Source organism: Fusarium musae, chromosome 3, assembly GCF_019915245.1.
Source record: "Fusarium musae strain F31 chromosome 3, whole genome shotgun sequence".
Lineage (NCBI taxonomy): Eukaryota > Fungi > Ascomycota > Sordariomycetes > Hypocreales > Nectriaceae > Fusarium > Fusarium musae.
Genome location: NC_058389.1, coordinates 2,092,436 through 2,107,886, shown reverse-complemented (window position 1 = coordinate 2,107,886; position 15,451 = coordinate 2,092,436). Strand labels below are relative to the sequence as shown.

The 15,451-nt window shown below is 48.8% G+C and overlaps 4 protein-coding genes across 4 annotated transcripts; 2 read left to right on the top strand and 2 right to left on the bottom strand.

Moving 5' to 3' along the window:
• Positions 1-1,204: 1,204 nt before the first annotated feature.
• J7337_004118 (uncharacterized protein) lies at positions 1,205-2,960 on the bottom strand (the record flags this gene model as incomplete). The annotated part of the gene is made up of 2 exons (XM_044821820.1): positions 1,205-2,896; positions 2,925-2,960. 2 exons carry the CDS (start codon positions 2,958-2,960, stop codon positions 1,205-1,207), a joined length of 1,728 nt encoding a protein of 575 aa, XP_044683153.1.
• A 2,899-nt stretch (positions 2,961-5,859) lies between these two features.
• Positions 5,860-8,609, top strand: J7337_004117 (uncharacterized protein; the record flags this gene model as incomplete). The annotated part of the gene is made up of 4 exons (XM_044821819.1): positions 5,860-5,951; positions 6,003-6,118; positions 6,235-6,591; positions 6,643-8,609. The coding sequence occupies 4 exons, from the start codon at positions 5,860-5,862 to the stop codon at positions 8,607-8,609; spliced, it is 2,532 nt and encodes an 843-aa protein (XP_044683152.1).
• Positions 8,610-9,023: 414 nt separating this feature from the next.
• TAH18 (NAPDH-dependent diflavin reductase) lies at positions 9,024-10,994 on the bottom strand (the record flags this gene model as incomplete). The annotated part of the gene is made up of 4 exons (XM_044821818.1): positions 9,024-10,419; positions 10,473-10,571; positions 10,627-10,802; positions 10,854-10,994. The coding sequence occupies 4 exons, from the start codon at positions 10,992-10,994 to the stop codon at positions 9,024-9,026; spliced, it is 1,812 nt and encodes a 603-aa protein (XP_044683151.1).
• A 2,576-nt stretch (positions 10,995-13,570) lies between these two features.
• Positions 13,571-15,239, top strand: J7337_004115 (uncharacterized protein; the record flags this gene model as incomplete). The annotated part of the gene is made up of 4 exons (XM_044821817.1): positions 13,571-13,800; positions 14,136-14,427; positions 14,482-14,748; positions 14,802-15,239. 4 exons carry the CDS (start codon positions 13,571-13,573, stop codon positions 15,237-15,239), a joined length of 1,227 nt encoding a protein of 408 aa, XP_044683150.1.
• Between the last annotated feature and the right edge of the window lie 212 nt (positions 15,240-15,451).

Sequence of the window (15,451 nt, the reverse complement as noted above, 5' to 3'; positions counted from 1 at the left end):
ATTTAGGTATACACACTGGTGAGCCAATAGACGAGCACTACAAGACATCGTGTTCGATGAAGTGCAAATAAGATGTTATAAGAACCGGTTACTGAAACGTGTGTATTATCTTCTTAGTTTTCGTTTTTCCCCTCTCGTCATATCATCTCCCTTGGTAAAACTGTCATTGCCTGCCTGGTGAGCTTGACTTGAATAAAGGTACTGTGAGTCACCAAGGTGTTCGCCATGGAGCCACAAACGTTCGCCTCCAGCGGCTTAAGTCGCTGGTCAGAAATTTCAACACGTACCGGAATCTCTTCAGCAGTGTGTAAGTCAGCATTGCCGTTTTAGTACATGCGTGGGTGAGGCAATGATTCCGTTCTGGGTTGGCTACTGAAGAAGATGCGATATTTACCTACCCTACGGAATTGGGTTTTCATACCTGGTAGCAAGCTTCTGCAATCCTCGAAGCCAAATAAAGATCACAAGATAATTTCATCCGCAACAGCCCTGGATTATTCTCCTTCGACATCCTAAGCTTGATTAGTGAGTCGTTTGAATTGCCTCTGCCAAATCCGGTTTTCTGCCAGCCTTTGATTGGCTTGTTATCGTCCATGATAAAGCGTATCTAAGCTTTTAGCCGCTCAGATTAACCCACAAAGGAGTGAAGATTGAGCCTGAAACTGCTGATTTCCTGTGTTATCCTATATGTTTTGACGGATAAACTGCGACTTATGGAGAGGACTTTATTTAAAACTGGCACTGTGCTGGTCGTATATAAAGAATTAGCCAGGACTCTAGTAATTCATATGTAGGTAGTGGCTTGATTGATCCCTATGGAATGGCGCTAAGCTTGTCGTGAATTGTGTCGAGTTTACAGATAGATATTGGCTTCGTATAATAGTGATCTCAGATGTTGTGATTCTCTATATAGAAATAAGAATTCTAATTAGTCCTGTTTCATGAACCATAATGCTCATTAGATTGGATGTTCTAGTAACGGAGAGTTTTGGGGTCAATGTGTAATTACTCGCATGTATGCTACCTTTGGCGATGTAATGTCAATTCTCATAGATTCCAGACCAGATACTCGTATATCGTGTTTCTCATCCAAAGTTCCAAACCGTTCATGTAATGCTACTTATTGTTATGCCAAAACCAAAAGCCAGAAGCCACTCTGTTTTCTGAGGGGTCCTAATATGGTGAGTCATGTCCAATGCCAGGTTCAAAACAGAATCCAAACGCCGAACGCTATGCATAACCCAGTCATTCCCGTTGCCAAACCTGGCCGTTGTAAAATTGTACCGCTGTCATCCTCTTTCATCCTCTTTCCATCCTCCTTGGCATTGTTGTTGCTGGTTCCTGTTGCAACAGGTAATTCGTCAGACGCTGTTGCTTTCGCCTCGATGGTGGTTACAGTTGAAGCCCCGAAGGGGTACTTTATTGTTATTGTGCCAATGATGATACCGCTGGGCCCGATCGTGATGGTTTCGCCACCGGCCACTTTTGTTGTGCTCTTGGCACCAGGACCGGCAGTGAAGGTTGATTCATCGATTATCGCGTATGAGGGGTTGACTTTGGTGATGGTCGCTCCACCAACAATTCGATATTTGGTGCTAGTGAGCTCGGCGTCAGACCCGCCTAGAGTTGTTCCATCAACAACAATACCTTTTGGTCCAACAGTGATAGTATCGTCATCGATTGTTTCCGTTGTCACGGGGGTGCCAGTTCCATATATCAGGGTCGTAGAGTGAAAGACAAACACAGATTTTCCAATTGCAGTGACCATCTCACCACCTTCAATGATCACGTCTGTCTGAGGGCCCCCAACCCCATGGTATGTGAGTGTTTCATCATCAACAACCACTCCACCAGGCGCAATGGACACTTGTCGGTCCTCCATAATAGTATTTGATCCGACGACAGGAACCTTTAGCCTTGTGGTCGTGCCCATAAGAGGAATTTTGAGCCTCGTGCCGCCCACGATAGCTTCCGTGCCCGAAACAGTAACAGATATCTTTCCGATAGTCGCACTTGTAGGGCTGACAACGGAAATCACAGTACCGACAGGCTGCGGTTTCCTGACTGTTGCTCCTTCACCAACCACTTCTGTTGGGCGGATGGTGAATGTTCCATAATCGACAGTGACTGTTGTTGTTTGATCTGCTCTGAGACTGGAAAAGGTCCGGTCATTGACAATGACTTCCTGGCCTCTGGCAGTCACAAGAAACTTCCTAGGAGGTCCAGGTTCGGTGTCAGGCTGTGATTGGGGCTGTGGACCCCCTTGTGGCTCGAGTTTTGGCTGCGGTCCTGACGTTGGCCTCGGTCCAGATTCTGCCGGAGGTCGCGGCTTCACGTCAGGTTGTGGACCCGACTTAGGACCCGACTTAGGACCCGACTTAGGACTCGACTTTCCGTGCCCCCCCGGAGAATTTGGGTGATTTGAGCCTGGCGCTTTGGAGGGCCGCGGCAGTTGTTTGTTACTCATAGGAAGACCTCCTACACCAGTCGGTCGGTCGAAGTGCGGCGGCGGCTCTGTGGGGAATACCACCGCCGGGTTCTTGTCAGTCGTTATAAATGTCACAGTCATTCTCGAGCTTGACATAGTTAAACCTGGCACTCCAGGAACGGCTGTTGGAACCGACCAACCTGGGGGCTTTTCTGAAGTACAAGGTTTCCCTGGTAAGCAAGCTTGAGGGGGCTCCTTAGTTAATTCAGAGCCTGGCAATGGGAATGCTCCAGACTCCTCGGAGCCATGAGATGGATCAATCTTTGAGAATGATGGGCTTGGAGCCTCTGGGTCGCAAATGTTGGGTGTACTGATAGTAGGGTAGGGTGGCGTGTAATCACTGCGGTTTCCAGAGAATGTTATCGTTGATGTATACACGATGGAATACTCGGTGAAAGGTTCGCTATCCTGCAATGTCGTGCACGGTAACACTGACGTTGGTGCTATCAGCGTCAATGTACCAGACGTCCATGGTCCAGGTGTGTATGTCCCATTTCCTTTCGAAGTAACTGAGGGAATCCATCCGCAGGGAGACCTGTAACCAGGACCGCAGGTCTGTGTTTTCAGTTTGGTACCGTTGGGCGCGGCTTGCGTAAAAGAATGTGCAAATCCCTGGTGTGGTCTCCTCTGAGCCGAAGCCTGGACATCGGGTTGATTTGTTACAGAGCTTGAATCTCTATCATGATCTGACGGGTCGCCATTTGCCAGAGCAGCAGATTTAGGAGAAGTCTGGATGAGGTGTGAAGCTGAAGGTTCCGAGAAAGATCGAAGATGAGTTTCTAGAGTAAATCGAGTGCTTTGAGATGAAGTGGCCACACGATCCAACTGTGAAGTTATTGGCACTTTCTGAACAGAATCAACAGAACTTGTTTCTGCTGCTGTTGACAAGTAAATTTTTGTAGAAGTTGATTTGTCAGGAAGAGAGGACAATTCCTCTTCCACTTGTGTAATTGGCGTTGATGCTACCGTTGACAAGCGAGTGGTACTGCCGTCTGGGGCAGTCGTGATGGCCGTTTCATTCAGTGGAAAGCGCCGAGGGTTTGGCTGGTTAGGTTCGGATGGGGCTGATAGGCAGGGTCATGTTTAGCCACGATTCTTCATCTCATCATCTTTCAAGGGAAATGCACAATAATCTAAACTCATGGGACAATTCGCGGGCTTACCTCGAGGTACAGCAACACCGACAATAGAAGGAACAAGCGTTGCGACTGAGAGCAGTCCAATAGCTTGCGCCCTCATATTGTCGATATAGGACAACACACAGACAGCATAGACTGGCTGCTTCGTACTGCATTAACTGTTGCCCTGATCGTTTCGAGCTCCTCTCGTCTGTCATCCAAGCTCACCAAACCAAATTGACTAGGACAGGCCTCTAAACGAGTGATTTGGGCCTTGCCTGATAAATTGGTCTCACATCGGCCACCTACCTATATGGATGGTTCTTCGCGCAACGACCACAATGGCTTTCGACGTTGTTGACAATAACTCGGGGGAGAAAATCAATCACAAGATCGAATGCATGACTGGGGGGAGGGGCTCAAAGGTTAATGAACCCGCCGCCAGCCTCTAATTAGTTAGCAACTGGCTCTAGTGCATGGTGACAAGGGGTTACGTCGTCCAAGGCGTAAGCGCAAGCGAACGACACCATGTATCCGTAAGTTCAGGTCAACTGGGGCTGCTAATTGACTCGACCCTACCTTATACTGGCCCCTGGCCTTCCACACAGCTACACCCACCACAAGCCCAGAATGCATGTGGCTGCTTCCTTCATCCTATGCGAAAACTCCCTTGTTAATGCATCCATCAACTCTGTTCGGCTTGGCCTAGAACATGACACTCCAGAACGGTCGATTCTCCTTGACAGGTCATCACTTATAGAGGTTTCATTTTATCTCTTGGACGTACAAAAATCCTAAGAGTAAAAAAATCGGAAGAGCCAGCCATAATTTGCAGAAGTTAAACTCAGAGCGTCACCACCTCACAAGCCTCGACCTTCCGGGAAACATTCGGTGGGAACGGTGGGACAATCACACAGAGTTACTCTGTACGCAGGTCCAATACGATGTCTCAAATTACATCCAGCTGAAATTCAAACAAATGATATCCATTCGGCCTTCCACACGGAGCTGACAAAGAGACACTGGCACATGGAGCTATAGAATATGGATCAGAAGCGAAAACCTCGGTATTTGCAATTTTCACATCCGGTTTTTAAAGATCTTCAGGTCATCGGAAATTGCCATTGTGAAATAAGCTCTGGTCCATTATGCGGATGCCCAGGCACCCTAAACAGTAGCTTAAAATTTCGTTCACATGTTATGCTGACCAAACCACATAGAAGGGGTAATTACTCGGTGTTACCAGTTGATTCTCGAAGTTGAGATGGACCCGAGTATTGATTGATATCGTTGAACCTGCAGTCAGGGTCCTACTAGTCGTGCAACGCTTTCCAGCCACCGACTTGCCGGCGTCAGGGTTCTACGCCGAGTATGCTCGCCATGTCAGACGGATCGAGGGCCCTTTGTTAACAGGGACAAGGATCGTTTCCAGAATCCCAAAAGCACTCTTCAAACGTGCCTTGATAACACTTCATAATACAATCGAGAAGCGTAGAGCAAAACACAGCTATTCATGGTGCAACAAAATCGTGAAGCTCTACATTGGTACGTCCTGATGGCAATGCAACTTGAAAAGACCGGAAGTTCCCCTCCGACCAGACAGTCCTTCTTCGTGGATGCTAGCTATGTACAGTATTCAAGATGGAGGAGGGAACTCCTCCGGCTGATAAGGTTGTTCAACTCAGCCAATAACGAACAAATTACCCCTGCAACCTCTTCGGGATGGCCTAGTGAACGCCAAGGAACACTCCGCGCTCCGCACCATAGCTTTGGGGGCCAAGCCAAGCTAGACATGGCCAAAACCATGTAACGCTACTCTGTGGCTTTCTTTTCAGTCCCAGGCCAATGGAAGGGGCACAAGGCCAGAACTCGTTGATCTTCAGTCGCCTCGCCCTGGCTACTCCAACAAACTCTCGGTTCCATTGTCACCAACTTCACTGGTTTACGCTCTTTCCGGCTGTTAGCTTGAACGAATCTTTATTCCGCCCCAGCTTTGAGTAGTAACGGCCATCACCAAGAAGGATTCGGCTCCTTGTCGCTCTGCTGCTGTTAGTGTTAACCGCACTGCAACCCTCGACTAGACACTGGGATCGTTGTTTGGTGTGAATCGCGACCTTGAATGTGCCGCATTGCGGTCACCTCCACTCTATCGGCTCAAGAAATCTCATTTGATGTTTGCTTCGAACCTAGGATGACCTTTCTGGTCTGGGTAAAAAACGATAGGCTTTCTCACATCTCTCTGCCAGACTCGAGATGTGGTCAATTATCCTTGGATCGTACTTCTTTCTCGTGCAACTCGCACAAGCCCGTGATCCTGCACCTGTTTTGTTGCCTTCTGGTGGTTGGTACGTTGCTCGGTCCTTTTTTGTTGCAGTCGATGTTAATACACAAGACAGGACTGGAAGCGATGGCAATTGGTCTACCATCTCATTTTCCCTGGGTTCAAACTCACAGGCCATTGAGGTTCTGGTGAGCACGGCTCTCTCCGAATTCTGGGCCATTGGACCAGGAGGTTGTCTACCCAGTATGTTTTCCTCTCTTGTCCGAACGTTCTTAAGTTTGACCTCTCAAACTTAAGGAGTTATTGATACCCTTTCTACTCTGGTTCTGCCATTAACACTTTAACAGAGGAGCCTCACTGTATCGCCGCTCGGGGAGGCATCTATAATCCTCAACAATCTAGCGATTGGAGCCCATTAGGTACATGGCAGTTAGGTTTAAGCTATCTTGGTTACGATGGGAATGGCAACTACGGGCGTGATGTTATCAGCACGCAAAGCCCTCTCAATGATGATCCGTATACCATGGACGGTGTGCTAATAGCGACCATAAACACGACCAACTACTTGAACGGTCTCTTCGGTTTGGGGATCACACAGAGTAACTTCAATGGCACTGTGGCGGATTCACCATTGACCCAAGCAGTTGGAACGTATGGACTGATTCCAAGCTACAGCTTCGGATATACAGCTGGAGCATACTACAGTATGCTGTCCTCCATACAACTTCTGTTGTCAAGGTCGCTAACATAACTAGGAAATACACCTGTATCCTTGACTCTTGGAGGCGTCGAAGCGCCAAGGTTTAAACAGCACGATAACGTCTTCACGCTCAGCCAGGAAGACAACCTGGAGCGCCCTATGGTACGTGGCATTCAGATCACACCTGCCGAAGGCCAAGATGTTCCTAGTTCTTGGGAATCTCAACAACCTTTGCTCTCCCAATGGAACTCATCTTTCTTCGCCATCATCGATAGCAGCACTCCCTACCTGTGGCTACCAGACGAGGCTTGCGATCAATTTGCCCAAGCTCTTAACTTGACGTATAACAGTACCTTCGAACTTTACACCCTAAGTGACGATCAGTACCGTGACTATACAAATGACGAGTCATTCGAGCTTACCTTTGTGCTTTCAAGCTTTGACGATAACGATAACTTTGGCGACCCTTACAATGTACCAGGTATCGTCAATATTACCATACCTTTGAGAGCCTTTGTAGGCTTACTGCAATATCCTTTCATGCCTGATACGATCCAATATGGTGACCCAGCAATCCCTTACTTTATGCTAAGAAAGGCGAAGAATAGCGGCTCCTACATACTAGGCCGTTCCTTTCTACAGGAGTCCTACCTTATAACGAAGTATGATGAGGGCGTCTTCTCAATCCATCAAGCTCTTTTCCCTGACGAGCCACCGACAAACTCGGAACTGACGGCCATCGAACAGTCCGACGACAGTCCCTATCCTCCACCATATGCAGAGGATGAAGGTGGGCTTTCAGATGGACAGGTGATTGGAATAGGAGTGGGTGTTGGGTTGGGTGTCTTCGTCGTCTGTGCAGCAACTTTGTTTGTGTCGTTGTACTTTCGACGCAAACGCAAGCGAGCAGCCAAAGGAAATGACCTGCCATCAGAGGATCAGGATCTTACGCCAAATAGCGCATCGCGATCACCCAAATCCCCTTTGGTCATATTGTTTTTGAAAATTCTCGGACGAAACTCCTCGACTCAGCAAGCAGGAGATGGCATCAATGATAGAGAAAAGGTTGCCGAAGCTCCCGATACTCAGATCCACGAGATGTCAGCACCACTTCCAGTAGCAGAACTCGATGGCGATGATGGCATGTCATGGAACGATGATACGGAGATGGGTACCGACAGCACGCATAACATGACTGCCTACGAGATAGCCCGGAGGAAATTGGAGAAACAACTCCAAGGACCAGTCCCAACATATACCCCCCCTGCTGACGGGACGGAGATACCCGCAGAGAAAGCCATATACCAACCAGACCCAACAAATGGTCCGCCTGTGGCCCTACAACTATCGCCATCAACATCTCTAAAAACAACACAACAAGGGGGTACGAATACAAGCTCGATACCGCTGCCATCTCCACTCACTCCGGGCTTCGATGCGAATGGCCGTCCCATCGAGGCACCTTCTCCAACTACTACACCAGTATCGCCAACTGCCGACAGTATTTCATTACCAAACTCACCCCTTTCTCCGACTTCGGACCACTATACCATTAACTCCATGGCAATAGGTGGCACTCATTCAGAACTTGAACCTCACTCTTCATCGAAACCATCGAACGAGCTACAACAGCGAGCAGTTCAACGGACACCCATTGATCCATCAAATGTTGTATTTCTTGGGGCATTACCCAAGAACGCGCGCTTCTCCCGCCACGCCGCTCCACAAATTCTATCAGATGAAGACTATCAAGCCACTGATGAGTCCTCGCATCGGCACGGCTCTGTTGATACTCTGGGAAGTAATTTCACTGTCGACGAGGAAAGACACAGCGCAGAAGGACCATCGAGGCGGTTGGATCTAGGTGCAAACGGCTCATCCGTGAATTCTGTGATAGAAGATCCCCCACAAAATCCTTCGATAGATCAGCCTGATATTTCACAAAGCCGAGAGCGCATCAATCCTGGCGAGGATTTGGTTCATGTACCGCAACTGGCTGAAAGGCGTTATAGCTGGGAGTAATGAGCTGGTTGCAGTGCGCCTTATTCTCATAATGACCAGGCTAGCAGGAGAATCCTGGCTTTGCTGACGAGAAACACGGAAGGGACGAGGTCTACGGACTGGCCTGGTATCGGCCGTGGTCAGTGTGATATCCAGCTGATTCAAGTAATGCCACAGATTGCCAGAGTAATATCTGGCCCAGACTGGTTAAAACCCCCAGTCCATTGAGGCTGGTATACCGTTTTCTTTTTCGAATTTGCATGAGCGAGCGTTATGATTTGTCTTGATATGTCAGTCTCAAATACAAAAGAGAAGGATAGTTCTCATTCAATTTATAATCAACCACATGATGATATGCTTATCATGTGCTCCTGATATTATCATGCTTGTATGCTGATGTATAAAGTATGTACTATATTTTCTATTGACAATGTCTTACCATATCTCCTGCCACCATGTCAATGCTGCCAGAATCTTCTTGCGCTCCTCTGTATCATTTACTCCCTCCGAGAAGGGGCCAAACACTGCCTTCTTAGCCGCATCCGCCATCTTGGTTGAACCACCACAGACGCAGAATATTCCATTGTCGAGGATTGCCTCCTCGATTCTCTTGGCCTCTTCGCGTAGCCTGTCCTGGACATAGATCTTATTTCGCTGATCACGCGAGAATGCTAAAAACACATTAAGATGTCCCTCACGCACGGCGGCGTCAAGTTCTTGCTGGAAGAAATAATCGGCCTCACGGTTGCGGTTCCCAAAGAAGAGGTACATCGGTCCTGGTGATGGGTGCGTGAGGCGCTCGTGAATAAGGGCCCGTATTGGGGCAAGGCCTGTGCCTGTGGCGATGGCAACTAGAGGCCGTCGGGCATTCTGTAGGCCATGAATGGGTGAGAGAACTGGTTTGCGTGTGACAGTAAGAATGGAGTCCAAGGGAATGTTATCGAGATAACGAGAGCAGAGGCCCTCGCGAGGTTTGCGAAGGACAGTTTTGTATTTGACTAAAGCGACCAAAAGCTCGACACGAGTCTTGTCCTTGTCTGTCGGATGATTTTGATGCTCGCCACCATTGGCAATGCTAAAGTCTCGTCCGCGAATAATGGGGAAAATATCGAAGAGACGCTCGGCAGGTAGTTTGACGGATGTAAACTCCTCCAAGACCTCGAGAATAGATCGCCTTGACCTAGTTGCGTAGTCGAAATATTCATCAAGGTACTCAGTCATGGTGAACTCGAGAAGCCGCTCCTTGTGGTCTGGATTGGTGGAGAAGTAAGACATGTTCTTGAGGAATGATCTCCGAGGGATTGCAGTGAAGTCGATGTTATTCAAAAGTAGCTCTCTCAGTGTGCATTTGGGATCTATATGGAGGTTCGTAGGAAGAGATTCGCATAATGAGAGGTCAAGGGATTTGTCGGCCACCTCTTCCCAGCCCATGAGGGTAATGAGCTTCTGGACGTCTTGGGGGAAGTTTTTAGGGTAGATAGTCAGGCAATCTCCAGGGACGCAACACAACTTGTCTCCATCACGACGTGGAATGTCAAATGAGATGAGGCGGACATCTTGCCAGTGCTTCTCTGGTGTGAGTCTGTCGTTTCCAACCAGAGTCGCTTTCCAACCATTGGGGATAGGAAGGGGTGAAGAGGGGGGAAGGTTGGAAGTTATCGGAGATACATGGCCGTTTCTTATTGAATTTCCAGTGAGAGGACTCTTTAGGGACCATTTAGCGGGGAGAATAACCTCATCAGGGATAGGCTCAAGTCCAGTAGGGGGAGGATGGTGTTCAAGTAAGTGGTTGTAAAGTCGCTCACCCCAACGCACAAAACTTCCGTCAATACTATCCACAACATTAGCTACTTCGACGAGAGACCTAGGGAAATAAGAGCTGACCCATCTGGAAATTGTTCGTCCGCCTCAAAGGGATCAAAGAAGGTTGTAGCACCAAGTTGATCGAGACGCCTGTTGAGCTTGCGAGCTGCCCAATTAAACCTATACTTTATAAGCCACCGTGAACAACATCAAACGCCCTCAATGACTGACTGACTTGACATAAGTACTATCTCCAAGTCCAAAAGTTGTATAATTGACTGAAGCTAAGCAACCTGGTGGTAGCTTCTTCCGAAGAAGCCTTTTCCAAAAGACCAGTGAGTTATGAGGCATATCTCCTTGGCCAGTGGTTGATATGACGAATAATACGAAGTTAGGTTGAAGAAGCGTATTCTAGTTTAGGAAGTCAGTAATAGTCATCAATAGAGGAGCTATATGGCCTACTAGATCTACTGCGTCGAGTTCTTCAACACGACTTTCAAAATGCAGTCTTTGACATATCCGCCCCAACTCTTCTGCCATGTCCTGGGCATTGCCCGTCTCGGACCCGTACAGAACGAGCACGCTCCTATCGTGAGCGGCCATGGCGACTGACCAAGAGATAAGTAATGTAGGTAATTGTAAGTAAAGACTGAAGTTAGTACAGGTAGGTAATTAAGCCAGCGTCTGGTCTCGCGGGTTGAGGTTGTTTAGTGGGATGGTTTGCGTCAGAGTTAGCGCCGGTTAGCGGATGGCCGATGGCGGGGCGAGGGATCTTATCAATCTGGGGATTGATTTGATTAATGGGAACGATTCCAAATGACACAGCGTTTGTTCACGATTATCGAGATTGGATGAACAACTTGTTACACACGGCATGTGTTATTAAGGGCCATGTTCTACAAGAATATATATTGTTGTCTGCTCAGGGCCCAAGTAAACTATTCATGGCCAATTGCCAATGGCATTTGTTTCACAAATTTTGATGGACTCGTTGTGTAGGTCAATTTATAACAAGTACGTACAACGACTTGCATAGTGCTTCTTATGTCAACAATGCCGGGAATCTATATCCGCCTAGCCCAACGCCCTTATTGAAGATTGACCGCAAACCGCAAACCGCAAACCAAAGGGAACATTTCCTAAAACAGTTGTCATATTCAAACGCATTGACAACGGTCGAGTTCTAGAAGAAGAAGCTGTGGAGTAAGCTGGCTTGGCTTTCGGGGACTTGAGAAACACAATCCTAATCCTGGCTTGCAGGACAGCATTGGATCCGAGCTGCCGGGCATGGAGGGATCATGAGCATGGCGGGTGTGCACTATGAGCATGGATGTAAGAATAGAATAGGTAGCTCACCTCTTCTCGTGTAATTATTGGTGGGAGCTGGTAATGATCGATGGTGCCCTGGTCATTTGGCTCCCGCCATGCAAAAGGGGCTTGCAAAGGGGCTGAATCGACCCGGTCAAGGGCTCGCTCAGATGTGTGACTCGATAAGCTATCAGGCTGTGAAATTATCCAGGGTATGCAATTTCCGCTATGCAGGCAACCAAGCAACTTCGTGAGCCTATACTATGAGTATCAGGCAGTTTGAGGACCTTTATTCAGTTAGCAAAGGGCGTTGGGGTTGAAAGGAACGAGAAAACTTCCAGACTGCAGTGTTTGTATGGGAAAGGTCTGGATTGGCAGCATTCTATGTTGGACTGTCAATGATAAGGCAGGTGTAAGTAGCAGGTTTCGTATTTCTGTACATAAAAGCATTTCAAAACCTATGAGAAAGATGATATTGCTAGTTCTCGCGTCTTGGAATCATCCAGATCTTAATACGTAGTCCAGAGTTTAGAGTACAGAAGACTATACGTCTGTTAGCAACCCGATAAGTGCTACAGCTTTACCAATCTGCTGATTTATTTATTATGAACATGATTCAATTCTATTTACACCACGCTATGCTAATTCGCTGATGTCGTACTTGCTCATAAACCTACGCCGCTGAGAGGCTAGTAGGCACCCCACTGTTCCTGACCGTGATATCGATTCAAGGATATCAACATGAGCGGTCAGCGCAAAGGAAAGAGATATTCTCTGAATACCTACAACTTGCATTCTTACCATTCTTTCATTTTCCTGTTTCTACCTACGCCAGGTGTTCTTTAGAAATCAAGGCCATTCATACTATGGATCCAAGAAGCTTTCAACTCACATGCGCCTCAGCTCAAACAAAGCCAACCTTGATTCATATTGACTTTCCGGTCAAGATAGGTAGCAAACAGAGCATCACCACACCACTTTAACTACACCGATACTGTACATAGAGTGACGCACATGATCCTTGGCCCGCAGCACCCACACGTCAGGCCCTAATATGAATATCCTGTATGTATATGTATTGGCACAATTTATGCATTGAGCAAGTAAAAATATGTGAACAATTCCTTCAAACGGGTGACCCTTTCCCTCTCACTGCCAATTGCTGCCAAGATCGTTCATCTTGTACATTCAAACAGCTACGTCTCTCATACCCAGGTAAGAGCGTTTGATACAGGCTCTGGAAACAATTCCCCCGGCCGAAAGCGGTCTCGAGGTGTCCAGGATCTGTAACCACTGAAGCGGGAAAGAACCCACAAAACTGAAGCTCTCCCCGAAGCTTTCAGGTATTGGATACCGCCATTCACAGTGGATGATACATGGACATCCAAACTTCAGCGTGGAGTCGTAGCCGCCAACTGATCGTGGTTCTCGTACCTTCCTTCGTGACCTGTACTAAGCTTTCCTCCGCTCTTTACGCCTGCCGTCGTCCCTAGCCCTGGCCACTTTCCACTTTCCACAACTCCTCACCTTCCCACACCCCTGACAACACCCCCCTTCCTCCTTCCCTCTGTGCCCCCAAACCCAGAGGCCAGAAAAATATTTCAGATTTCGCTACCAGTCGCCTTCACTTCCTCCCTTTCTCTTCTCCATCACAACATCAAACACCTGTGTCTCCGCGCAACGCACCGTCGTCTGTCTAATCTCAACCTCGTTTCTAGGGCACGAAGCTACCCTGATCAAACTCCTCCTTATTGCACCAGAGTTCAACCTGTTCAACTCGCAGCCATCGTTTTCGAACGCTCCTCCACCACAGGTCCAAGTTCGAACGTCATAATCAATCTAACCACCAACCTCATCCACCTACCGCCATCATGTCTGCCGCCAACACTACCACCACCAACAACAATATGGATGCTGCCGTTAATGACGTCGCAAACACTCTGAGCAATACCTCACTCAACAACAAGCCTGCCGATGACAAGACGGCCGCCAACGAGGCTGCCTCGGCCAGCGCTGCTGAGGGCCGTCGCCTCTACATTGGCAACCTGGCCTATGCGACAACTGAGGGGGAGTTGAAGGACTTCTTCAAGAGCTATCTTGTGTAAGTTCTATCTTCTCTTCATCATCATCTCCCTACCCGGCTTCTTTTATCTTTATATCGCCTGCCGTGTTGCATGCGATGAGCGACTAGCTGGAGACACGTGTCTTCGCCATCACGATGGGCGTCTTCCCTAGCCATCATATGACGACAAATGATGGCAAGCACGCGTGAAGCTCTTTCCCAATCAACAAGTCTTAGAATGGAAATGGGTAGCTGCTGTCCTTGCCTGCCGTGGCTCGGAATCGTAGTTGCCTCATTGATTCCACTTCTTGGTCATCAAAGACGTCACCCCATCACGAATACACCTTCAGAAGTACTAACGTTCTCGCCACTAGTGAGTCTGTCTCGATTCCTAAGAACCCCCGCACCGACCGCCCAGTCGGCTACGCCTTTGTCGACCTCTCCACTCCCACTGAGGCTGAGCGTGCCATCGAGGAGCTCTCCGGCAAGGAGATCCTTGAGCGCAAGGTTTCCGTTCAGCTCGCTCGCAAGCCTGAGCCAGCTGGTGAGAAGTCAGAGGGTGCTAACGGTGAGGGTTCTGGTGCAGAGGGCTCCCGTCGCCGAGCTTCGGGACGTGGCCGCGGTCGTGGCCGTGGTCGTGGAGGCCGCACTGCCCGCGCTGGCCGTGTGAGTCATTCTCCAGTTCTGGGATCCACGAGTATGGTACTGACCATGTCACAGGAGGGTGCTGAGAAGAAGGAGGGAGAGACTACCGAGGCTGTTGCCGCTACCGAAGATGCTGCCCCCGCAGCTGCGGCTCCTGCTACCGCTGAGGTTTTACCATTGACCGACATCACAAACAAGATCAACACTGACGCGAACACCAAGACTAAGACTCAAGCTCGCCCCCAGCGTGAGCGCCGTGAGCGGGGCCCTCCTGCTGATGGAATTCCTTCCAAGACCAAGGTCATGGTTGCCAACCTGCCTTATGACCTGACTGAGGATAAGGTGAGAACAACTGACTTATCTGTTCCCAATGCAGTTTTCTGACTTTATAATAGCTTATTGAGCTTTTCAAGGCCTATGAGCCTTCTTCCGCCAAGATTGCTCTCCGACCCATCCCCCGATTCATGATCAAGAAGCTTCAGGCTCGTGGCGAGGCTCGCAAGGGCCGTGGCTTTGGCTTTGTGACTCTGGCTTCTGAGGAACTCCAGCAGAAGGCTGTCAGCGAGATGAACGGAAAGGAGATTGAGGGCCGTGAGATCGCCGTCAAGGTTGCTATTGACAGCCCTGACAAGACCGACGAGGAACAGCACGAGGGTGATGCTACCAACGGCCAGAAGGAGGCTGCCCCTGCTACTGAGGCTGCCCCTACCGCCGCCGCACCCGCCCCTGCTGCTGGTGCTGAGGCTGTTGCTACTCCTGCTGCTGCCCCAGCTCCCGCGGCCACCAAGACTGAGGCTACCCCCGCCTCTACCACTCCTGCTACTACTGCTTAAGTTATGGCTTGACACGAATTTCACGGGCATGAACTAGGTATGCCACGATGATAACACTTACGATTTGGTACGCGATTTTCACGAATTTCTCTTACGGTAGATTCTCGCTACAACGATGAAAAGAAAGAATGAGGTATTCGACCTTGCCGGGATCTTGGGGACGTAAGCAAGAGCGAATCGAGCTTTCAATGAATCTCGGGTGGTGTTTACTT